We start from the raw sequence: 25,788 nt of genomic DNA on the forward strand, positions 1-25,788 counted from the left end.
ACCCTTTGCCCATAGCAACCTCTGTCCCTCTCTTTCTTCCCACAGCCCTACTTCTTAGTGGCTCATAGGACAAACACATAGGGTGACATCGAGTGTTTGCCTCTGCTGGGTACTCTGATGTACCAGAGATAAGTCAGTTCCTTTAATGCCTCCCAACAGGCCCTTCAGGTGATAGAGCAACCAGGGCTGATGCTTCTTTATCAAAGTAGGAGCAAAGCACAGAGGCCAAGTGGAAACTTGCTTTCATGACCCCTGACCTGAAGCCTATTGTACACGTGCTTGCTGCTACATAGGTTTAGCTAGTGCCATGCTGGAGAATGATTAACAAACAGCTCTCTAAAGAGAAGCAAGCCAGCCCTGCTTTGTGGCTTTCTGTAGTGTAAAAACTCCTAACAGTGCCATTTTCAAGCTATCAACATTATCAGGCTGCTAGCCAAATTCCAGAGAAGGAACCAGTCAGCTAAGCTAACCTGTACCATAGGGCCAAAGAGCTCTCCCAGAAGCAAGGCAATATCTTTTAAAACCCATTGTTCAAAGAAGGGGGGTGAGGAGCTGTTGGTCACAGGATACAAAGTGTTGGTTGGATAGGAAAAAAAAAAGTTCAAGATCTATTGTACAACATGATGACTATAGTTTATATCAATGTGTGATATTCTTGAAAACGGCTAAGCCAGCAGATTTAAAAAAAAAAAAAAGGTAAGTATGTGAGGCATTTCATGTGTTAATTAGCTCAATTTAGCCATTTCACAATGAATATATGCAATTTTGTTAATTAAAAATAAATTATTTCTTAAAGTAGTCTGCAGATCATCAGCTCCATCATCATTCAGAACCTGATTAGAAATGCAGAGCTGGCTAGGGATACAGCTCCATGGTAGAGCACAGGCTTAGCACATGTGAGGCCCTGGGTTCAGTCCCCAACACAGCCAAAAGAAAAAGAAATACAGAGTCTCAGGCCCCATCCAGTCCAATTCCATCAGCATCTGCATTTGATTTGGGGGTTTTTTGGTTTTTTTTTTTTTTTTTTTTTTCCTTTCGGTGCTGAGGCTAGAACATAGGGACTTGCACTTCTTGCTCTGTACTAAGTTACCCCTGCAGCCCGGTATGTACATTTTAACAAGACTCCTCCACCTCCATGCATATTAAAGTTTGAGAAGATCTGTTTTAAAGCATGGCTTATCCATAGACAGGTGTTATGTTACTTCAGTCCTCTGTGATGGCTGCTGAGCAATTGGTCTAATTAGCTCACATATGTGATTTGCAAGCCCAGCTCTAACATAACTAGCTGAATTGCTTTCTTGCTAATGTCCTTACACCCTTCACCCCTGTTACACTTCCATTGTCCCATTCAGCAAAACTACAATTTGAGGCCAGTCTAGCTGTACTCTTATAACCTGGATTGCTGAAGAAAAATATCATATATTGTTCAGATTGGTCCCTCTACAAATACGAAGCCCCTTGCCACTGAGCCCTGCTGTGTATTTCCTGGTCACGGATTGCACCCATCTTTGCAGCACCAGTGCCTAGAACAGAGTCCAGCATGTAGCAGATGCATAGCAATTATTTGCTGGGTGAAGTCTTCTGCATTCCACCTGGGTGCCAGCAGTTCTGCCACAGCCTCAGCCTGCTGCTGATGGCTTTTGGCCTATTTGTATTCTTGGTGAGATTCCCCAGCATTGAGGGTGTGCGTTTTATTTTGGATCCCTTTTTGCTGTTCTCATCATTTATTAGTATGGTCAGAGAGCTTAGTTAGTCCCTCATCTTTGAAATCAATTTCTTTCCTTCTATATTAATTCTATTTCAAACTTACCCATTCATCTCTCTTTCCCCACGTTTTCTCAACTTCTTGCCACCCAGATCCTAAGCATTCCTGCATCAACTGTCCCCTCTCCTCCTGTGGCAGAGAAGGGACTGTCATTGCCCCCAGCCTGCCCTGCCACAACTGTTCTCCCCAAAGTCACCTGACTTCCAGGTACCTCAACCCTAGCCCTGTGAGCTGCCCCCTCTTTCTAAAAGCACTGTCCCAGGGACACCTGCTGCACCACAAGCTCCTGGCTTTTCTTCTGCCTCTGGCTACTTCTCAGTCCCTTTCCTGGGTTTCCCTTCCATGTTGTCCTTAAGGCTATCTTGGCCCCCTTCTCCTTCAGTACATGACAATCTCTGCCTCCGTGGCTTCAATTATTATCCATCAACTGATGGTTTCCAAATAATTTCCAAGTTGGCTTCTCTTCTAACCTCCAGGACTACCTATCCAGTTACCTACTGATGAATCCACATTTAGCTGAAAATTGAACTCCTCTCGCCTCACCCCTCCCTTCTCCAAGTTCACCCCATCTCAGTGTGTACAGAGTCATGACCAGCCACTGCCCTCTCTCCAGACCTGTCTCTTGCTGCTCTGTCAAGCTCCAGCCTCACTGAATCCCTGAGGGCTCTGAGCACATGGGAGCTCTCTATGCATATTTTTCCTTTTGCCTGGAATGCTGTCCCCCAAAGCCCCCTCCCCTCGCGATCATCCTCCTCAAAATAACTTGACTAATTCCTTCTTAGCAGACATTCCTTTCAATATTGCCTTTTCTAGAAAAATAGAATTTAAAAAAATAAACAAAACACTGACTTATTCCAATTGTTTTCTGTCTAGGTAAAGATATAACTTAATACCAAAAGAAGGGTTTTAAATAAGCATCTGGGTATGCATTAAGTACGTTTTCTCTTTAAACTTTGACCTTTTTGCCAGGTGTGGTGGCACATGCCTGTAATCCCAGTGACTTGGGAAGCTAAAGCAGGAGGATCACAAGTTCAAGGCCAGCCTCAGCAACTTAGTGGGATGCTGTTTAAAAAAAAAAAAAAAATTTAAAGGGCTGGGGGTGGAGCTTGGTGGTAGAGCCCTGGGTTTAATACCCAGTATTCCCCTAAGAAAAATAAAGAAAAAAAGGAGAAAAAAAAAAGAAGCATAAACTTTAGCTCTTTTGATTACTAGTTAAACCTTATGTCTCTTTTTTGCCTTCTCCCACATCTCATGTCAGCAGCCCAGGCCTCCTGCACAAGTCCCGGCCCCTGGTTAAATACTGTGCCCGCATCTCTGTGGCAGGCAGCCTACTTTTGCTACTGTTGACTCCTTAGAGCTTGTGAAGTCAGCTCTCAAGGGCATGAAGGACTGTCTCACCCCAGCGACTGTTGTTTCCTGCAGGCCTGGACTCACTATTCCTTTCTCCTTTACAGCCCTTTACGGTATTAAAGGCAGGGGAGGGACTCCACCTTTTTCTGTCTACCATGTCCTTAACGGTCTCTGTGCTAGTCCAGAAGCACTCTTTCCTGGGAACCACACTGTAGGTTCAATCTTTGCCTCTTATCTTCTGGCAAATTTCCTGACTCGATTCACCCAACTATGCAGACCTTCCCAAAACAACATTACAAGCAATGATGCATTCTAGTATTTTCTATCATTGTTTTTAAATACAGTCGTGAGGCCTGGGGATGTAGCTCAGTGGCAGAGTGCTTGCCGAGCTCACAGGAGGCATTGTGTTCGAGAGCCAGCACTGCAAAAAAAAAGAAAAAAAAAAAAAGAAAGAAAAGGTGGTCACAACTCACTAAAATGATTCCATAACCCTTCCATGAATTGTGATCTGCCATTTGAAAATCAGTGCTCTAGCTTATTCTGCTAAATCCTCTGAGTTTTCTGGTCTGTTAATTACTCAGCAGAAAAGCCTGTAAGATTATTTCAACTAAAGCTCTTCCAAAAACTTCTGTCAGAATCTACTTTTATTTATTGAAAGAACTGAGCCTTTTTTCTTCCTAACATGCAAAACACATTTGAAATATTAGACACAGTTTTTAAATGGTTATAGGAAGTTTCAGTAAGATAATTAACAAGTATCTGTTGATTGCCTGTGCTTTGCAATAGATAACCTAAAAGCAGTATTTATTTGTGTGCATGTGTGCATCTGTTTAAAAAAAAAAAAATTTAAAGGGCTGGGGGTGGTGCATGCACACAAGCACACACATGCTAATAACATCCTTAATTTCACAACTATAGAAATTAAAATCCCAAAAGGTGGTAGCTTTTGTGACTGGAGTTGATTAGGCATGTACCCTAAACCAAAAAACTATGTGTTGGACACCCCCAGCCCACCCCCTGTCCTACCTCTAGGATTAGCAAGTTCAGTGGGCCTTGGATCTCCTGCTTGTCCTACTGCTGAGGACTGGGAACATTTTTGTGCATATCTAGGAGGGACCGTATAAGTCCCTCCCTACCATCACAAAGTGCCACAAAATCAGTTGATAATAATTGCAGGCACCAGGGCTGCGAACTAATTCTCTGATTTTTCAGACATTCCTACTCACAGGTCAACCCCTGTATTCAAAGCAAATAACTGAATCATCAGTGTTCACCATAAAAACTATTTGACCACATTGGACTTTGCAGACATTTCGGAGGATGCGGCAGTTGTTAAGATTTTCCCTTCCGCAGATGAAAAATCTGCAACTCGGAGAGAAGAACTCTGCCCCATCTGCTTGCACCTAGTGATCTTTTACCTTGCAAGGCTGTGGCAGGAGGAGCTGGCAGTGAGTGTCTGGGCCCCTCAGGTCCCTTTCCCAATGCTAAAATTTTCTAAGGGAGGGGTGGGCAACCTCTGTCCTGGGTCAGCTACCCTCTTCCTATCCTAAGCAAACCTGGGAGCTGAAAATGCCACTTTCACAGAGGTCAGGGTGGTTCATGGCCCCATGGGTGACAGTCCCTGCCTCACACAACCACCAGGCTGCTCTGATTTTCCCATAGAATCTTCTGTCCTGTCTTTCTACAGCCTCTGAGTTGAAATGGTGTTCCCCATACCCTGGGAAAGGTCACCATGTCTTGGCCTCCTGAGAATAAGAATATCTGTTCTCCCTAATGCCTAATGTGGCAGCACAAAAGATCCAGTATTTAGTCTTTTATTATTTTTTCAGTCTTACCTCTCCAGCTTCCTGAATCCCTTCCCCACTCTCAAAATGGGAGAAGATGATCCCTATAATCAGACTTTCTCACTTCCTCAAGGCATAGCTTCTGGCTTGGTCTTGCCAAAGACCTAGGGCTTCTCTAGTTAATATCCTTGAATGCCTGCTGCTCCTAAAATGCCTCCTCTTGCCTCAAGACCAGGTTCCTTGGCAAACACTGTCACCATCCAAGGAATTTAGCCAGGCACCTAGGGCCTTTCCTTTGCTTTCTCTAAATGGGCCTGGTTTTTTTCTTCTTTCTCCAGCATTTACAAAAATGCTTTCAGTGTCTTCTCTCAGCACTCAGCACTCCTCGGTGGCCCCATGCACTCTCTCTGTGGTCACAGCAGGTAGGCCAGCAGGCTCTCTGTAGGTATCTGCCATGTTCCACACCAGGCTGGGGAAGAATAAATAAGCCCTGGTTCCCACCTTTGAAGAGATGATAGCCCTGAAGGAGGCAATAGAGCTGACCTAGAGGTCTGTTCTCTGACTCCTAATCCCAGCTTCCCACCAGGGCCCGTCAAATGCACTGGACAAAGCAGAGGTCAGTCTTATTCCACTGCCCACAGGGCATGTTCTTTCTAAGATGCAAAAAAAGAAACTCTAAACTTCTCAGCAATGGATGTCCTTATTGCTGAGGGTGGGAGAAGAGAGTAAGCCCCCCGACACACAGGGCCTCTCAAAGATAGAGCCCAGTCCCACAAGCAGCCCACAAGCAGCCCTGCTCAGGACGGGAGGGAGCAGCTACTGAGACTGTGGGAGAGTGGTGGCTGCAGCAGGGGTGGCCTTGTGGGTGTTGCTATTTGTGTCTCAGTTCAGTGTCAGATTGCCTGTTCCTAGCTATTTTCCACTGGTAGGAAAGGCCAAATCTAAGAGTCCTTTCAGTTTCCAACACCCAGCTACTGCCTCTGGGAAGAATGTTTGTTTTTCCTTTTTGGTGGGATTTGGAAGCTGTCATCAAGAAGTGGGGGAAGTGTGACCCTAGGCCTTTCCCTCTCTGGGTTCAATTTCCTCCTCTCTTAGACGATGGAGAGGGAACCAGTAAATATGGTAAGCGTTAGCCTCCTATCCCGTGGAGTGCTGGCCACTGTCCTACTAAGGACTTTGCACTAAGCACTTGGTATCACCTCACTTACCCTCACAGCAGCAACCGGGGCCACCCAGGAGGCTCCTGTGCTTGCTTCAGACTCTGCTTGCCACCTAAGTGTCTGCTGATCCTCACAGCCCTGGCAGGTAGACAGATGGCCTCTCCAACTTTCAAACAGAGAAATAAAAGACTTGAAGTAAGATCATAACCAAATGATGTGGGGTTAAAGAGGGGTATCTAGGAAGAGCACCCAGTTCTTTACATCCTGCTGGTCTCTCCTGACAAAAGATGACCCGCCCTTTTCACAAAGTAGAAGTTCCCCAGGGAAGAAGGGAACTTCCATTTTCAAGGAGGGTCTGCTCTGACTGTTGTCTCACCTTCGTAGTCAGAAAGTGCCTGGGGTCTCCACATTCACACCAGGCTCCTTGCCCTTCAGTTTCCCCACCACCATGCAGTGACCCCCACCTCTGTCCAGTCTGCTCTTTAGGCCCCTCCTCTGTGACGCCTTCCCTAATCATGTGTCTCTCTCCTGTCTGTGCCACCTGCTCACAGGACACGCAGCCATGGGCAAGTAGCATCTGTTGCCTTTTCCATTAACTACCAATGGCAGGTTCCCGTCTATGTGCCACGGGGGATAGGACCAGCTCTGGTGGTCCCTTCAGCCCCTCCCTCACCTATAGTGACATCAGTTTTGTCTAGACCCAATTCTGGTTCTTTGGGTCAAGGATTCATCTCTGTTACCTTTAACCACTGCCTGGAAGCTGAGCCCAGCATCCAGCACTGGGACAAGAGCCAAGCTGAGCCTCAGTTAATGTTTGTTGAATGACTGGATGGGCTTTTTGTGGCCTCAGAGAGGTAAACGAAAGCCAGGCAAAGCAATGGGAATAATTGTTATACTTAAAGACATACTTGTTAGTTTCAGGCCAGGTCTCAGCTCTGATTTTTTTCTCTCTCCCCCCACCCCCTCTCTTCTTCTCTCCTCTGGAAGCTGAAGCAAGATGTAGAACTGTAATGGGACTTAAGGGCTGTGAAGCTCCTTGCACATTTCCTAGTTCCCCAAAGTCTATTTTACCTCCTTTACCAAGGCGCACTGATACTTGTCAATAAGGAGGAAGTGCCGGTGTGGCCTCCTTGGTGACCCTTCCTACTCTCCTTTCCAGGTGTTTACCCCATCATGGAAGTGAGAGTGACTGGGGAAAACATAGAGGCTTGGACAACCAGTGGGGGAGGCTGTCAAACCCCAGAGCTAGGGCCCTGGTCTGAAGCATTAACACAGGTAAATGGTTAACCAAAGGGAGGATTTTTCTCAGTGCCTCCTTCTCTGCCAGAGAACTCACCTTTAATCATTGGCCCTTCTGTGAGGTGTGAACAAGAGGATTGCAGGCATGGATGGTTAAATGCCCACCTTTTCCTTCTGCCCTCACCTTTTCAGAAGGTAGTGGGTCTCATACAGACCAGCCCCCAGGTATCATGGCTGGAAGGAGGGGCAGACACACACGGACACAGAAAGCAAAGTTGAAAATGACTCCTGACCTCTCAGAAAGTGGCGCCTTGGCTCTGAGACTCAAGAATGAGAGCAAGAAGGCCAAGCCACAGAGCAGCCTGATTGCATTTAACAGAGGACATTTTAGAGTGCCCACACCAGAAACCACTGCCCTACCTCTGACTTTTGGAGATTTCTGCTCTCTTTCCTGTCCCTAAGGACCTGCAGGCCCACTGCCTAAGACATTTTTAAGTTTGCTAACAGAATATCCCCGTGCCAGGCTGCCTAGACCTCCCGGGTTGCCCTCACATATGTCTTATGTAGTGTAACTCCATGCTTGCAGTTCCATCCCTCTGGGTATTTAATGGAGTTTGGGGAGAATCACCATCCGGTTGCTTCATTTGTTCAGGCTGATTTTTTCCATTTTGTGCCCCCTGTGCTCATTTTACTGGTACCATCCACTCATCTCCAGACCCGGCTGGCCAGGACTAGCATGCCATCTCCACTTTGATGTGTATTCCTGCTTGGTGCAGTCCTTAGGGCCGGTTGGGGAAGTAGAGGCCAAGCCTTCCAGGGGTCCCGCCTCCATTTAGCAGGGGTTGGTCCTTGGAAAGCTTGGCGCATCTTTGGTTTCATACTTTATTCATCCCCAAGCCACTGAGAGCTAAATATGAGCATATCGTTAATGCACTCGAGCACATCTCCATGATCCTTCCCCTAAGCAGCCTAGCCACTCTGCTAAACAGCTTTGAACTTCAGACCTGATTCTTAAATCCATGGAATCCAAGAGGGGGAAGAGAACCTGAGGGGCCACCTGAGAAGCCAGCTTTGCCTCCACCTCCTTCCCTACTCCAGACCTGTGCCGCAGGCCCGGATGTAGAAACTTGGTTGACTGGACTTGGGAGGAGGAAGAAGGGAAGGGTGACAACAGTTCAGGCTACTGAGAAATCTGTAAAGCCCAGATACGCCGCCTCGGAACAGACCGTGACCACCACCTGCAAAGCTCTCAGTGGTCAAACCTGATTTTGATATCTACTCAACCTGTGCTCTTAAAAGTCCATTGTGTGATCCTCTTTAAAGAAATATTTTATTTTCAATACAGACACAGCCCTTGAAGTAGCAGTAAAAAACATCACCCCTGAGAGACACGTGGCTGTGAAGTGTTTGGGTATGTAACCTGCCTTTGCCCACACGGAGGGCTTTGTCCTGCTGCTCTCTGTGTCCTCAAGTGGGTGCCCTCTTACCCGCTGTGGGCTTCTGGAGACACTGGAGTGAAGGCAAGAGGTCACCTCAGACAGGAGGTACCTTCTGCAAGGGACTGCTGTGGGATAGGGAGTAGTTGCCATCCTTCACCCAACAAGAGTTTCTTTGAGAATGCCACTCCCTGCCCCCCACTCTGAAGATGGAAGTCAAATTTTCGGACTCTGCTGTGCAGAGCAGAGAGGTCACTAGGCTCTAATGCATTTACCATTGACTGCCCCTCTTGTAGTGCGTCTATTAGTGAGTAATTTGATTTGTACCTATTCATTTGCAGTCCCTGCAGGAGCCTGGAGCTGGCCCCTGGTATAATTGGTGCTGTCTCTATTTTTACATCATTAGATTAGCCCCGACTCCTGGCCACTTGTTGTCTGCGCTTGTCTGTCCATTTATACAACCTAATGTAACACAAAATTCATTACTGATCACATTACTTTCAACTCTGAAGCCAGCCTCGTGATAAACATTTGGTTAACTCCTTCCTACCCACAGGAGGGCTGACAGAACAAATGCACTTCTACTCGACAGGCAAATCGATATCTTAATACACCAAAGTGGAATTGCATTTCTAGATTTGTTATTCCTCCTGGAGGAGCAAATGGAAAGGCTCATCTGAGCGAGCTGAATTGAATAATGAATAGCGCCCGGCACCAGCAGCCAGTCTGTGGAAGCAGCACAAAGGCACACCCGGCACCGGCCCAGCCTCTCTCATCTAGGCAGGCGGCAGGGCAGCAGCTCACTCGGATCCCGGTTCTCTCCCCACGGCCACCTGTGGGCTTGACAGCACAGGTTGGGACCCTCTGGGGGTCAGACACCTTGCCTGACTCCATTCCTTTTGCTAGGTTTGGCCTAGGACAACTGGACCAAGAAGTGGGTTGGTTTCCTTAAAATCTTATTCACTAATGTAAAGGCTCCCAGACGCGTGGCAGTGACACTAGGTGCCACCAGTTAAATCCATTGCTAAGCCTTCATATTTGAAAACAGTTATAAAAACTGTTCGTGTTTAGAGCCAGGTCAGTGAAACCAGGATCGTTTGGTTCTCATGAGCCTCTGTGTGTGTGCGCGTACACATTCATGTGCATGTGTGCGCTCTCTCCCTGGGTAAGGATTCCTTGGCATATGAATGCCATGTGTGCCTCTATGTAGTTCCTGTCCTCTGGTAGGAGTGTTTGTGAGCAGCAAGTGCTAACACAGGAGCTGGCCAGGAGTCTTAAAGAGACCTCAGCACGGCTCTATTGAATCTTGACTATTTTGCCCTACCCCCCCTTGTTCAGCCCACACCCACAATAAGTCATTAACTCACAAGATAGTATGTTTCAAAAGAAAAAATGCCCCCCACTTATTAAGAAACACTCATAAAGCCTATACCACAGTGATTAGAAAAATAGGCATAGAGGAAATAGAATGGAACCCATTACCATGAAAGTCATAAATCCCTAAGTAAAAAGAAAGCATAAACTGGAGACACTCGGGTGGGTAGGGAAGCTGGGAAAAGCAGCCCATCCCGGGAACATTCTGCTTGACCTTGTGGAAGTCCTGAGCAGGAGGCTGAGGAGAGGCGCCGGGGAGGTACCGAAGCTGAGGTTAGTGGTTAGTGAGTGTCCTTCCAAATGACAGGACACCCTCCCTCTCAGAGAGAACTGAATCTTGGACCCTGCTGTCCCTTCACCTGTTCAGAGCCCTCACAGGCCAGAAATGACAAGCACTCCTGTGAGACATGAAGTCCTAGGGAGTCCTTGAGAGGGCTCTGAAGCCACTCTTGTCCTTGTCTGTAGATGGTTCTTCCTCCCTGTGTGGGGGGTGGGGAGTAAGAAGTTTGGCAGAATTACCTCACTCTGCCCTGGGCAGTAGGGTCAGGCCAGGGCACGGGCAGCGACTTGTCCCAAAGTCTCCAGAATCATAGCTCTCAAGCACTTCCCGTTGTGAGAAGCTGTGAAGAAGGGCATCCCTGTGGTGGGGTACTATAAGACCCCCATTATCTCAGCAGTAGAAGGAATCTGGTGTCACTGAGGTGAGCCCTGGCACAGTGGCTATCTCCTCAAGGTTGGGGGAGACCCTTTCAGGAAGAGTGGGGTCAGGACCCTCCCCCAGCCAACCACCCCTTAGAGTGCTGACTCTGCTCAGCTTTGGCCTCCACTGCTAACCCTCTCAGGTGGGTGAGTGGAGCAGGGTGGGGGCCTCTGCCTGCCCCACGCTGGCCCCGGCCCCATGAACTCTAGAAAACAGATAAGAGCCCAGAACAGGACAAACCAGTGGCAGGGAAGACAGTGAGTCTGCCTGCAGAATGAGGGGGCTGTGATTTCTTAACCTCGTTGGAAAAGGGGGAAAGCCACATCTTACCAAGCTCTTCCGCTGCGTCGTAGAGAATTTAATTACGTTTGGACATTTGAATGAGAACCAGATGTGGCTCTGGCCCCGCCGGCCAGCAATGTTCAAAGCACAGTGTCTCTCCTGTGGCCTGCAGGCCCTGTGCTATCTCACAAGGCTGCAGGCTAGCTCAGGAGGTCCCCTGCCTGGGAGCTGGGGTGGGGGTTTCCAAGCTTCGTGGCTGGACTTCAGGGGACCTGCAGGTCAAAGCCAGTTGCCAGGCACCTGGTTCCCAGGGAGATTTTCCAAGCTCTGTTTCCTCTTCTGAACCACAGGCCGTGGGCATGAGTGCCGTGTCTGAGACTCCTCCCGGCCCCTCATTAGAACCCAGCACAAAGAAGTCAAGTCAAAGCCCCCAGCTGGACACTCGCCAAGCCCATAGGCATGTCGGCTGTGCTGCTCAGCTCTCGGTCAGCCTGAAAAGGCCGAGGCTCTGTCCTCAATATTGTGTTAAGGACCTGGAGCTAGGAAAGAAGGTCAGCTCTCCCAGATGAGCTGTGCGGCTGCAGGGGCCCCTACTGCTGGAGAATCTCCCATCCAGTGTCTCTACACGCACTGTGCCTCTTGGCGCCCCATCACACTCTCTTCTCATTAGAGGTTTACACACCCAGTGAGGTCCCCAGAGCACATCCTCTCCGTCAACAGATGCCGAAGCAGATGAGAAGCAAAGTGATTTGCCCAGGTCATTCAGCACGTCTGTGACAGCACGGGGCCAGAGCAATGTCTCAGCCTCCTCCGCAGCCCTTGTCCTCCTGACCATCCACAGGGAGCTCTGTCAGGGCTTCTCCTGCATCTCATTGACTTGAGGCCTGGCTTCAGCCAGTCATCAGACCCCTCAGGCCTGCAGGTGTGAGCTGGGTCAGCTTAGCTGTTTTTGTCCCCACATACAGTATGCTGTGACAGGATCTACTCTGCCTTGGCCAGGACTTAAGAGTTCTAATATGACGGACTCTGAGAGGGTCACAGGGCATAAGGTACCAACCAAGGTGGTCTGGACAGGTGATCTTTCTGCCATCTCCTTTGAAGCTGAGACTTGGGGAGGCTTGGATGGTGTGAGTTTCCTGGGAGTGGAGTGTGACTGATTCAATTCTTTCCCTGCCTAGGATTGAGGTGGCAGTCTGGATGTTGTTGGGAGGGGACCTAGGAAAAGGAGCCAGACCCTAACCTGGCCAGTGCTTCAAAGGCTGTGAAGGAGAGTCCAGGGCTCTGCCTGGAACTCTGTGCCCTGCATATGTATGTATGCGTGCGTGCATACACACACACACACACACACACACACACACACAGTGGCAGCTCCAGCAGAGAGGGGATAGGGGTCATAAGGGACAGGCCTGGTGAATATGGGGCAGGACTCAGAGTGGCCTCCCTCCTGATCTCCTGAGTCCTCATTCTTCAGCCTCCCTCCCTCCCACTCTCTTTGCTACTTTTATTGCCCCATATTCCAACATCTCCTGTCATAGTGCCCCCTTCCCTGTCCCTACTGGGCCCACAAGGGATTTGAAGATCTAAGCTACTTCCCACTGTCTAATGGCCTGCTGTAGTGAACAGGGTTCCTAGGAGCCTTTCCTCTTTGGCTGTCAGAGGGCAGAGGGGATGTGGAAGAAGGAGTCGTGCATTTTGCCCAGTTTCTCTGGGTGGAAACTAAGGAACACAGAGGCCTTGGCTTGCCCATCTCACAGTCTGCTTCATCATCATCCTTTCCTAGTGTTGATCACCACTTTTACCTTCTAGGGTCAGGGATACCCAGAAGCATCTGAAGTCTTCTAGGCCTTTAGGTCTCCCCTTGTGGCCAAGAGAAGCAGTTCCCAGATTCCTCAGCTGAAAGCAGCCAAGATTTACAATCACTGTTGGCAGCTGATCGTGGAGGCAGGGGTGGCAGGAGAGGCTGTGGAGTCTTGACTTCATTCCGTCACGATGTTCTGGCCATAGTACCTGAAGGAGTCATGAACAAAAGCTGGGCAAGGAGAAAGAGTATACTTGGCAGGCCCCATGGGTTGAAAGAGACTCCAGCCAGGAAGGACCCAAGCTGCAGCCCTTAGGCAGGTGTCGCAAGCACTCAGGAGTGCTAGGCTGTGTGTGTTGAGACACCGGAAGTCTGTGGCATCAGTTGGCCAGGGGTCTGAACTCAGACCCTGGGTGGTAAGCCCAAGAGAGCGCAGGCCAGAGCCAGGCCTGCTTCTCATCTGCTTCCTGGTTCCAGCAGCACAAAGCAGGATTCCTGTGATCAGAATAGGAGGAGCCTTTTCATCCTCACATCAGCTTCCAGAAGCTGCCCCCTTCCCATGCCTGGCAAGGGAACAAAATCCCCTCCCTGCTGGAGGAGAAAGATGACTCCTGTCTCAGACCTCTCTAGCCTCAGCCCCAGCCTCCCAAGACCTCCTGGGAGTGGACAAAGAGAACCCCTAGTCTGTTGGCATCGCTGTAAGTTCTGAAGCCTAAGTTAGATTCCTGAGGGGGAAGCCTGGAGAGGGCATGAGGAGGGAAGGCGTAGGAGAGCCAGGCGGCTCAGAGGTGGGTATGCAGAGTTCCAGAAAAGTGAGGCCTCCCTGTAGGCTGCCTCCTTTAACTGTTGCCTAAAAAGTGCCTTGGGGGCTGAGGCTGGCTCCTGCATGAGTGTGGTCTCTGACAGTGGGGCAGTCTAAGCCTGCTCCATCTGGGTCTCTCTGAACAGGCCCCCACTTCCTCAGCCATTCTCCAAGAGACAGTAGCAGTTTCTAGACCCTGGACTGGTATAAGACAAGCAGCCCCTAGCCATGTCTTCCAGGGTCACCTTTTCTAGCTAGTGTCTGGGCCAGCTCTCCAGGTTCTAGCCCCAGGAAGCTTCTGACCCTGCTTAGCCCCCACAAGATGTACTCATGCCTCCCCATCCCCTAGCCCTTCTCTCTCCAAGTGCCATTTTGCATAGCTGGTTCCAGGGCCTGTAAGCAGGCCTCTTGCTGACAAAATTGCTTGCTTAGGACAGACCCCATTTGAACCAATTTGCAGGACTTATTGACAGTCCTGTGGTCCCCTGGTGTCTTTACCATATACCAAGGGAAGATGCTGAAAATTCTAACTCCTTTTTTTTTAATATTTATTTTTTAGTTGTAGTTGAACACAACACCTTTATGTTATTTATTTATTTTTATGTGGTGCTAAGGATTGAACCCAGGGCCTCACATGTGCTAGATGAGCACTCCACTGCTGAGCTACAACCCCAGCCCTAAAAATTCTACCTTTTTAAGGAGAGGACTACACATACAGACACACCTGACTCCCTACCCAAAACCCTCAAGCAGAAGGGTTGTTTTGTCTGTTGCATTCCTCTGAGCCAGGCAGTGGGCAAGACAGAGCAGTGTGGCTGGCCACTCTGTTTTTCTTTTCAAAAGGGGAAAAAAAGAAACAATGCCAACAGCCCAGCGTCCCAGGCAAGGGTCTCAGCCACAGCCCCTGCTAATGTGGGAGAACTGGGAGGTAGATGCAGGAGAGAAAAATCAATGCATGTCAACAGGGCTGGAAATTTATTTTCCATCTTGGAAGAGGGTGTTAGCAAAGAGGAAGGAGGGAAATGAAAAGCTGTAAACACATATCTGCCATCTACCTCCCTAGGCTATTTCTAGATTAAAAAGAATCTGCCCCAGGCTCCAGTGGGGGGCTGAGGTGGTAGGGGCCTGGGTGGCAGAGACACCTGCTGGGGAAGGAGACAGGGGAGGGACCTTGAAGTCCTGTGGATAATCGCAATGACTAATTCGATTGCAACAATAATAGTAACTCACATTTGCTGACTGGAATCTTTAAGCACTTTGTGATGCGCTCTACATGCATTATTTAATTTCATTCTTACAACCAGGCTATGAAGCAGACATTGTTAGCCTCACATTCAGGAACCTTGAGGCACAGAGACTTGAGTAATTTGCCCAGTCTCCCAGAAGCAGATGGCGGGAGCCTGCACTCTCAGTCTCTTCCCTAGACTGTTTCCACTAACCTGTGCAGAACCTTCCACTAACCTCCGCCCACCTTCTCAGCCTGGTGGAGGCTGTGGGTGGGGAGTGGAGGGGGGGGGCAAGCTTCCCCCACCCCAGCATAGCCGGAAGTGGGCGTGGCTGTGGGACAGGCAGACTCCTCTCACAAGATCTAATCCCACTCCCACCAGGCAGCGTGGGTGGTTAGTTTAGGACTGGGGTGTGCGGCTGCAGCCAGGGCCCAATAAAAGTGCTCTGCTAATCCCTTTAATGAGCAGCATCTTGACGCTCACAGAGCAAGGCTGGCTGGAGCCTTGGAGGAAACTGGAGGGGTCAGGCAGTAGGCGCTGCTCCTTTTGTGGTGGCGGAAGTGCCAGGGCTGCCCCGAGGCTGAGCCTGAGCCCGCGCCCAGGCACCCTCTTCCCAAACACGCACAGCACTGTTCTCCCTGACCCCCAGAAACAGACTTCGTTCTAAATCCCCTAGAGAGATTCTCCACGGTGCCCCCAGGGTCTGAGGGTTGGCCTGTCCAATGAACACCCAGGCCAAGGTTGGACTTCAAAGTGTGGGCCTCTGCTGGGGTCCCCTACCCACTTGGGCTTCCCCAGCTTGTCCCAGCTCTCACTCGGGCCTTGTGCCCTCAGCAGCTCACACCCTTGCCAGGGAATAAGGGAATCAGACCACGGTTATGTGGGTGGTGTACCATCTGCCCCCAGCACAACGCTGCTCACGAGCTCCCACCCACAACTCCCAGGAGCATCTGTGCTCGTCTCTGCCATGGTCAGGGAGGCGAGGTATCCCATTGCATGGTGAGGGGCAGGGGGATATTCAGTTGTAGGCAGTCATGTTCTACTTCCTCAGACTGAGCATGACCCTCCCTTGTGTCTTCCTCCACATACACTCCCAGGTAACCAGGGTCACTTGTACCTAAGTCCAGCCACCCCTCTCTGCTCCTCTGATACCTTTGAAGTTTGGCAGGCTGTGTATGTGGTGGAATGAAATGAGGATCCAACTTTTCTCATCCCTTTGCTTTGTAAGAACAGAGACTCCTCCCTTTTCGTTGCTGTTTCTCCCTTTGTCTCTACCCCATGTGGCAGTCCCATCCCAGCCCATGATGTGGAGGGGCAGCTGTGGGTCCAAAGCCAGTTTTACAGGAAGAGGCAGCAGGGATGGGTGAATATAATCAGTGGTGGGGCCAGGTTTAATGGTGCCTGGGGGTGTCAGTCAGGGTCGTGTGTCCTTCCCTGGGACCACTTCCCCTCAGGTGGTAACAAACCCCAAGGCCAGTGGCTTCCTCTTCATCCTTGGTTTTGCTCTCTGGAAGTTGGGGATTTGGCACCCACCTCCCAGGAGCACCAAGCCCCTGGAGAATGTGAGGTCACATTCAGATTTTCTTATGTCTGGTCCAGGCATTTCTCTGGGGATTACTCCTCATTCCCTGCCCCCACCTCGGGACTGCAGAACAAGCTCTCTTAGAGCTCACTATCCCCAACAGCCAGAACCTCCATGCCTTTATCGGGGAGGCTGATGGGAATGTTCCTCCAATCGCAGAGTTGCCAACCTGCTCTCCTGGGGCCCAGTAGGTTTCTGGTGGACTCTTCCACAAGTTTATCTCCATACCAGGAGAGCTGCCCAAAGATGGGGGACTTGGGGATGGGGAGGAGGGCAGCAGCCTGTGCTGGCTGCAAAGTCAAAAGGTCCAAGGTGTCACTGGAAACTGGGCAGCCTATCTCCTCCCCTCTTCCTCTCCCCAAAACCTACCTGCATGGGGCCTCATCTGGCACTGCATGGACCATAGGTTCCCATCTTCCACCCTTCCCAAAACTGTTCTCATGCTCAATGTGTGACTCCTCTTCCCCCACCCCCCATGCTGAAAGGGTCACAACAGTTCCATCTCTGGGACTCTCAAGACCTGTCAGTCTCCAGCTGTTCACATATGCATGTCACTGTCCTTGATTGCAGGATTCTGCTGCCAGCTTACCCTTTTCCCAGTGTGACACCCCCATGCCTCCTCACACCCTCTCCACCTGCTTGCAGAGATCAGTGTACTTCTCGATCATTGTCCATATCTTTTCCAAAAAGATTCCTCAATGCTTTTCTTTTCAAAAGGGAAAAAAAAAGGAAAAAAAAAACAATGCCAACAGCCCAGCGTCCGTGAGCAACCCAACAGTAACAAAGCATGCATTCGGGATGGAGGAAGGTAAGGCCACATGTTTCCATTTGCCGCTTGCTCCTAGGGCTGGGCAGCTGGGATGACTCCAAGGGGGGATCCTGCGTGCACCCCTCCTTCATGCCCCGTTCTCACATGCTCACTCTTCTGTCTTTAGTGGAAAGAAGAGACAAGGGGTTTGACAGAGGCACAAAGGAAAGTACCTAGGAGACTATCCCAGGACCTTTTCCTATTGCTTTATGCTGGAAAATGGCTTCCCAGCTTCTCTTCCATGCCATTCATTCATTCATTCATTCATTCCACAAGTGATTTTTAAGCACCAGCTATTTTCTAGGCTGTAGTTTTGCTGCTGGAGAATACAGAGTTAAGGCACAGACACCCCTACCCCAGGGCTCTGCACCTGGAAGGAAATACACACTTGGGAGCACTGGAGGGCCTGCCTAGGAGTCAGCATGGAGGCTGGTGGGGCACGGTGGGTTCTGCATGGGAACAGGAAGTACTCAACAGAGGAGCAGACACCCATGCAATGCTTGGGAAAATGAGCAAACACTCTGGGGCCCAGGGAGCCTGGCAGGCTTTTCAGTCACAGGAAGACGCAGGAGCCCAGGTCCAAGGGCCTAGAGCTGTCTACTCAGGTTCCTTACTTGGGTTCCTCAGAACAGTGTGGAATGCTGGGAGGCGGAGCATACAAGGCTGTTTGGTAGAGCTGGGGAGGTTAGACCTTATCCTGGGGACCATGAGGGTTCACTGATGGTCTTTAAGCAGATGAAAAGCAAGAGAGATTTGTGCACAGACCACTGTGCCTTGCTGTGGGGGTAGGTGCGAGGGTGAGGTCTGGAGGTCAGGAGCCCAGGTGGGCAACACCAGGGCAGTAGCAGTGATGAGGTGTACAGGAAACAAGTCAGCAGAGCCCTGGTTACCCCAGGATGTGGGGGTGAGGGAGAGGCATGCCCATCTCCCTCTTACCCAGGCCTAAGCAAGGAGAAAATTTTGAGCTAGGAAGCTCAGGCTGTACCTGGCCCCCAGAGCAGCAAATTCATTTTATAGTCACATGATGAATGTGGGGTACGTCCGCTCAGATGTGTGGTGGGGTCACTGAGGCTGCTGAGGGTGTTGCTGGGGACTGACACCAAGGGTGGTGCAGTCCCACGCTTGGTCCTGGGCTACAATTTCCTCACCTTCCTTAGTGTGGATGTGTCGCATTTTGCATCAAGACTGTTGGGACTGTCCCTCTGCTCGGAAACAGGGCCACCCTTCCCCATACTAGTGGCCTTTTCTGCTCCTTTCTTCCTCAGCCTGGTGTCCAGATCTCAAGGAAGCCTGTGCTTTTCTTGCTCCTGCCATACTCTTCTCTTGCCCTCCTGGCCCTGCTGTCAGCGCCCCCTAGTGCCAGGACAGCCGCGCAGGAGGGCATGGGCCTCTGAAACCAAGTGGTAACCTCAGAGGTCTCCCCCAAACTCTTGGCTTGCTTGTGGCTAAAGAAGGGAATGGAGGGTCTCTCTTGGAGTCTGAAGCTTCCTATAGAATGTCCAGGGTCTACTCTTTGCTTTTCCATCCTCTCCCTCTTGTGGTGTGATAGCCTGTACCCAGGTTAGGGTGGTACTGAAGAATGAGTAACCTCTTGCCTTGTTTTTTATTTATACCCAGATATCTCTTGACTTTCCCAGGATCAAAGCCCTAAGGGCAACTGGTGTCTCTTGGAGATCAGGGACTACAGCCAGGCCCTCAGCCTACGTCCACAGTCCCACTCCTTCCACTGCCTGCAAACTGCTGAGAGATAGCCAGTGTCCCTACATGCTCATGTCCCAGACTAGGCCCAGGTCCACCAAGGCTGTGCAGTGCAAGTGCCCCTAACATCTGACCCAGGTTCCTTCCTTGTTCCTACCCCACTCTGTGGCTGCGGCTGCTAGGCAGCCTCGGTGCTTGTCAGGGATAGGTGGCCTCCAGAGCAGGAGGGTCAGTGGTTATAAAGTTCCTGGCAAACTGGTGATGACCAGCCCAGGAGTGAAGACCACAACACACTCATTCCCTCACCAAAGCTGTACTTTGTATGGTGGAGTGGGGGCCATGCACCTAGAGCGGGTGCAGGCTAGAGATCAAGGTCTCAAGCCAGACCAGGCAAGTGTAATGTTGGGCACACCATGTTGTTTCTGGTGCCTGCTTTGAGGTGGATAGGCAAGACCCCATAGTCACAGGCTGGTGTGCCTTGGAGAAGCCTAGGCTGCAGGCCATATCTCAGGCTGGGGAAGACTCTAGAGACTGTCCAGGCATGTGTGCCCACACGAAAGAACTAACAAGGAACAGAACCCGGTCATCTGCAGAAAGCCAAGAAGTGCTTCCTTTCTCCTTGGATTCAACAAGCAGGGATCCTGCTCCCAACTCCTTACCCCATTGCTGCCTTGGGTGGGTCAGTTAAGGTGCTAATAGTTGAATGAAACGGTTCAGACTGCCGAATTCAAGATGGCAGTATGGATGTGCAGAGGCCAGGGAAGGAGAGGAGCTAGGTGCTTCCTGCATGCTTTACAAGTTGGCTAAACATGTCCGTTTTGAGAGGCCTTTAGGAGATTTGAAGGCTGAGAGGAAGGGAGAAGGGAAGCACTCAGGCAAGGAGAGACCCTCTCTCCCTGGGAATAGGGCCCCCCTCTAGCCAAGCATTCCCTCCTACAGAAAAACAGGACACTTTCCAGAAGGTATCAAGGATGAACCAAGGCCTGACCAGCAGACAAATTGTGTGAGTGAGAACGAGTGAACAAATAATGGCTAAGCTGGGGCAGAAGCTCCAGGGACAGGTGGGACCGGAAAGGAGAAATAGAAACAGATCAGGCTGGGAAGCTGCAGTCCTGGCTTCTCGTCACCTGTAGATCCAGGATTGCAGACGCTGTGGAGCTGGAGGAGCATGCTGGCTGAGCATGAGTATGTGGACAGGCACTGGCCCATGCCCCATGAATAACAGTGTTGTCGACCATCAGTGTGGCAGAACTTATAGCCTAACAGGCTTCCCCACAATGAGGGAAAGAAAAGACTAAGGTCTAAAATGAGTCTGCCAGCCAAGGGGGCTTCTCCATTCCCTGGCTGAGCCTCTCTGTGACCTGAGCTGCCACCTGGCCCTTCTGGGGAGCAGGTAGGAGCTCCCCTGCAGAAGGATGTGAGTGGACCCAGAATGGTGCCTCAAGGTGAGCAGCCTGGCCCAGGGTCTGCCTGCTCCCCCTGCTCCCTCCTCTGACCAGGCCTGGCCCTCTGCTCTGTCTTGCAGAACTTCAGCGAGAGGGAAGCATCGAGACTCTGAGTAACAGCTCAGGTTCCACCAGCGGCAGCATCCCCAGAAATTTTGATGGCTACCGATCTCCGCTCCCCACCAATGAGAGCCAGCCCCTCAGCCTCTTTCCCACCGGCTTCCCGTAGGTACCAGCAACCTGCTTCCAACTGGCCGGCCCACTCACCCACTGGAGGGAGGGGGAGAAGCCCCCCTCTGGTCCTGCCCTTCAGTCTGCTCCTCTTTCATCAACCACGTTCCCCAAGCTTAGTGACAACAGTCCCCCATCCTACCTGGATTGAGAAAAGACCCTTCTCTAAAGCACCTCAGCGCATCCTGACCTCTACTGTTCCAGTCAGTGGGGGCTGTGGCCAAGAAAGACTGCGGAAGCTCAGTCCCCTTCTCCATTTGCACATGATGTCCTGCATTGGATCCGCTTTTGTATTTTCTAACCATACCCACAGGGGCCTGGAACAGTGGCCAGATCTTGGGGCCTGAGTGGGGAGAGGGTGGATGGTCCAGCTGGGTATTTTGGCCCTGAGTGGATAGTCTCAGCCCCAGCCCACTTCAGGCTGTGATACACACTGCCCCCGGCGTCCCTTGCTCAGCTCCCCTCCAGTATGGGGTGAACTGAGGCCCAGAGTAATAGGGGAGGATGCTTTCCCCATCAACTCATGGGAAGAATTTATCTTTCTTATCTTTAAGCCCTTTTACCCTGGTCCTGTGCTGTTCAGTGAAGGAAACTGTGGTTACTGAGGCCCTGTTGAAAAGTGCACGTCTTGTCCAATAAATCACGCTGCAATTGGTGTCCATTCCTGAGTTATTAGGGTCAGGGTCCTCGCCAAATGCTCAACAGAGTACTGTGAGCTTGACCATGTGCCCCAGCTCACAGTGTACCCCACATGTGCTACAGTGGGAGAAGCCAGTGAGGGGCAGGCAGGGGGAGGAGGATCTGCTCTGAAGTTGGGGTGGGGCCTAATTTTAGTCCATTCTTCAAACTCTTTGCCTCTTACCAGAGCAAGGGAGTTCTGGGGGCACCAGGCATGGACCCTCCCTGTTGGAGGCCATCAAGGCCTGACCTATATGTTGGTTACTGAGAAGAGAGCTTGGTCAAGACCCTGGCCTTGCCTTCAGGACACCTTCAAATTGCCTCTTTTCAAGGTCAGAAGATGGGAGGGCAGCTAGGTGAGGGTGGGTATCCCATGAAACCTGGCTGGGACCTCAGATGGCAAGTCCTGATTGTATTCCCTCCCTCTTCCCTAAGTGAATTGTGACAAGGAGAAGAGGTGAGTGAATGAGAAGGTGTTGAGCAGGGCGATTGAGGCCAGTTCTAATCCCTCTTCCCTGGCCCACACTTCTGAGAGATCCCATCGAGGCCTTGGAGGATTGAAGAAAACCCACTGAGCCAGGTGTGGTTTGAGGTGAAGTTTAATGGAACAGTTGTAGAAGGGTTGTGTTCACAGACAAGCAGAACTTCCCATCTTCCTCCAGGGCCCCTGCCCCCTTCACACACCCCATCCCATTCCTGGTGCCTGAGAGACTTAATCTGCAGTCCCCTCCATGAGGTCATTTGGGCATGTGGGGAGAAGAGACCCACATCACACTAGACTCTGTAGGCTGAGGAGATGGTCCCTCCTGCCTGGGCTCCTGTGGAGTGAGAAACCCTGAGCCAGAGTGAGGTGTTCTGGAAATACAAGCAGGCCTGGGCACAGCCAGTGGCAGGTGCTGCAGGAATGGGTTGCACTGGAGACACTGACATGCCAGGCATGGCCCCAGCCCCCAGCTAAGGTAGCATTTCAGTCAAAAGGGAAGAGGATGTCACCAGGCTCCCTGTGTATACTGCCTGTGGCCTGGCTCTCTGGGGCTGTGAACAGAAGTTCTAGGAAGCATAAGCCCCTTTGTACCCACCCCGGGGCATGTGGATAGGGTGAAGACCTTGCTCCCGGGAGCTCTCAGCCATGCAGGGAACCAGCAGAGCACCTTGGAGTCAGGAGTCCTCCCTGGCCCAGCCCTTCCCCTCCAGTAGGGGCAAAACAGCTGTGGCCTCCTCCAGTCAGGGAAAGTGGTGGGTGTAGGGCTGGACTTGCTGGCTGAGCTTGCAGGACAATCTGGTTATTCATCTGCTCACAGTCAGGGCAACTCTTGGAGTATGTGGGGGAAGGGGAAGGATCAGAAAGCCCAGATAAGCTGGCCCCAGGACGGCTGCCACTGGAGCTCAGGTTATCAGAAAGGCCCTGGGCCTGGCCCCTGGCTAATTGGGGAGGTTATAGACCCTGCCATAGCCAGTAATCAGCTGGAAGTGTGATCTGGGCCCCAGGGCAGGGGACCTTACAGCCCCCTGGAGCAGCCAGCCTCCTACCTCTAAAGATAACTCCAGGGCAATCTCCACCCCCTCCCCAATAGTCCCAACAGACCTTATGATAGCATCACCTACAAGGTCATCAGAACTTGAATCTAATTATGGCTGGACCAGGTGACCTTGAGGAAGCCATGGGATCTCTCTGATTCTCACAGCACTACCTATTCAATGGGCAAAATACTATGGACTCAATCTGATGGAGGGAAAATATCTTCAGGATCCTGGAGTGGCAACTCAAAAGGAACAGCACTGTTTGGGGTTGACTTGAGAAAAAAAAAAATCCAGCTGTCCCAAGGCAAATTCATGCCCACAGACACAAATATTAGGACCAGCTTCTCAGGAGGCATGCAGAAGTCAAGTCAGGTAGCTACCATTCTGCAGCTGGGGTTGGTTTCTCAATGCTCATCTTTTATTTTCACAGGTCGGAGAATCTCTAAACTACAAAACTCTTTGGTCCCTGTTTTGCAGATGACAAGCCTGAGAAAGGCAGGGCTTTGCCTAAAGTCAGAGCCATACAGCTAGCCAGTTAAACCCTGTCTATACCTTGCTGCTTCCCATGCCCCAGCCAGTTCCCTTACAAGGGCCCAAATCTGACCTGAGGTCCCTGTCCTGTGCCCCCACATAATCTTGGACTCATCCTACTAACCCCAATGCCTTCCTTACCCCTTCAAGCTTCCAGGTCAGGGCCCCTGTGTAACTGGGAAGGCAGTGCTCTCCTGCAGACCTAGACCTGGAAGCTCTAAGGACAAAAGGAGAGAGCATCCTCATATTCAAAACAAGACCTCAGGAGGGTGGAGATCCTGGAGTGTCAGTGTGACCTTGCTCTATGAGCATAAAAGTGCAGCTTGGCAGCAATGTCATCACCACCTTCTAATAAGGAGTGACTTTGGGCTTGCTCCTTTACTGTCCCAGGATTCCATTACAGCTCTGCCACCAGTAGTCATATGGCCTTGGGTGAATTACTGCACCTCCGGGCTTCAGGGTCCTCATCTGTGAAGGAAAGGGTGAGGGAAGAAGGGATCAGGAGCAATAGAACTGAAGCAGGCAAAGGGAAAGCTGCTGGTCAGAAAGGCAAAAGGGTGTTTGCAGGCAGGAGGCTGACAAGCCAGGCCAGGCTTGGTAGCTCATTGGCGGGCGAGGGGTAGGGTGGGCAGAGATGGCGCAGCCCAGCCGGAGCCCAGATTGTGCTGCCCACAAAGCTGCTCCAGAGAATCCCTGCCCCACTGCCTGCGAATCAAGAGCCTGGTGAGCACTAGCTGACTAGCCCCGCCCCTCTGTCGCAGGTGGGCTCATCCTAGCGGCCCAGTGGGTCCTTCCGAGCTTCACCCACTCTATCAAGCCACTCAGAAGAATGCGGGTTCACGTCCCCGCGATCCCAGACACCCTCACCCTTGCTCGTCCACGCATACGCAGGTTCAAGACGCGCACCTCACTATTTCGACCTTTATGTCCTAAGCGCACAGCTGCGACCCGCGAAACCGCGGCCCAGAGCAGTAAGTAGTCCGCAGTTCCTAGGGTAACAAGATCCCCAAACTCTGAGGAAGTCGCTTGAAGTCCGAAGGAGGCACGGCCTGGATTCCAAGCCGCACTCTCTGTCTCAGGTGCAGAGCGACGCCCCTCGAGGGCCAGCCAGATCCATTCCGCCCCATAACAGCCAGGCTGGGCCTCGCCTTCCCATGAGCCTGAAAGACAAGGGACCTGGGCCACGCAGACCATGGCTACGGAGGCACTTCCCAGAGCCTAACGAGAGGAAGTGGTTCCGCAGCCAGTCCTAGCACAAGACCGCAGCCACACCGCGACCAGAAGGGGGTCTAGCCGCCTGCTCTTCCCGCGTCCCCCGCCCCATCCCAGTCAGTTGGCCCGACTCTGCGCGGGGTAATTGGGGCGGGAGGGAGGCGACGGGCGGGCGGCGGCTCCAGAGAGACTGCGCGCCTGTCAGCCGCAATTTGTTTAAGTGGACGGGACAGGCAGGGCCGCTGCGGGATGGGGTCACCGAGGCCGCGGCCCACACCCGGCCAGACCCGGGACCGCGGGGGAGCCCAGCTGGGCCGCTAAACCGGGCTGGCTGGCGCCAAGTCTCCTAGAGGCGCGGGTCTGGCACAGAAGCGGTGGATGGGAAGCAACTCACGGGAGTGTCTTCATTCACCCCCTACATGCGCGCGAGCGTTGCTCTCCCCACCTCCTCTCTCTCTCTCTCACACACACACACACACACACACGCACACACACGCGCGCGCACACGCACACAGAGGACGTCAAGAGGCACCGAGCAGCACCGCCAAAGCTTGTCATACTCATTGGACCACACAGGCCACCCGAGCTTAGCCGAGGGACATTCATATACCCCAGAGCGCCTAAGTGCTTGGTTATCCCAGGATCACTCCAGTGCCGGGTTTCTCGCACGCACGCATATCTGTCCCCTCTGCCACACGACCACACATCCTTCAGCGTCCCCGCCATCCACTCCACGCGGGCTCATGCAAATTTACGCCCAATCACACGGACGGAGGGGCGCCCCGAAGGAACCCCTGCGATTTTGAGGATCAACCCGAGGGAGGTCCCAGCAGTGTTCCTGGACCTGCGAGAAATTACAGGGCCAAAAGACCGACGGACAGCCTGGCCAGACTCAGGACAGCAGCCCCATTCGGCCCAGGCTGCCCCTGCCCCCCGCGATTTCGTTGTTGCGGGAAAAGCGGAGAGTACTGACCGCGCGCAACAGGCCCGAGGCCGCGAGGCCCGCGCCCGCCGACGCCGGGGCCCAAGACCGCCTGGAAGAGGGGAGGGCGGCTGAGCGCGCGTCCCCGCCCGTCTGCGGGGCCGGACCGATGCGAAGTGACAGGGGCCGGAGCTTTGTTGTGGAGCCTCGGCCGCGCGCAGCGCCCGCCGAGCCACCCCGCTCG

At 51.8% G+C, this 25,788-nt stretch overlaps 1 protein-coding gene across 8 annotated transcripts in view; it reads left to right on the plus strand.

Annotated features, from left to right (window-relative positions):
• The window catches only part of Bcas3 (BCAS3 microtubule associated cell migration factor), a 575,967-nt gene extending 554,632 nt beyond the window's left edge, over positions 1 to 21,335 (plus strand). For 4 of the 8 annotated variants that reach the window (XM_048788041.1, XM_048788067.1, XM_048788070.1 and 1 more), the window contains 3 exons: positions 8,644 to 8,709; positions 17,216 to 17,306; positions 20,530 to 21,335. In XM_048788041.1, coding sequence (XP_048643998.1) covers positions 8,644 to 8,709; positions 17,216 to 17,306; positions 20,530 to 20,566 — 194 coding nt within the window. In that variant the 3' untranslated portion in view covers positions 20,567 to 21,335. The remainder of the gene's footprint in view (positions 1 to 8,643; positions 8,710 to 17,215; positions 17,307 to 20,529) is intronic. The other 4 variants (XM_048788051.1, XM_015495782.2, XM_048788076.1 and 1 more) reach the window with 3 other exon arrangements.
• The last annotated feature ends 4,453 nt before the right edge of the window (positions 21,336 to 25,788 follow it).

This window comes from Marmota marmota, unplaced genomic scaffold (assembly GCF_001458135.2).
Source record: "Marmota marmota marmota unplaced genomic scaffold, marMar, whole genome shotgun sequence".
Taxonomy (NCBI): domain Eukaryota; kingdom Metazoa; phylum Chordata; class Mammalia; order Rodentia; family Sciuridae; genus Marmota; species Marmota marmota.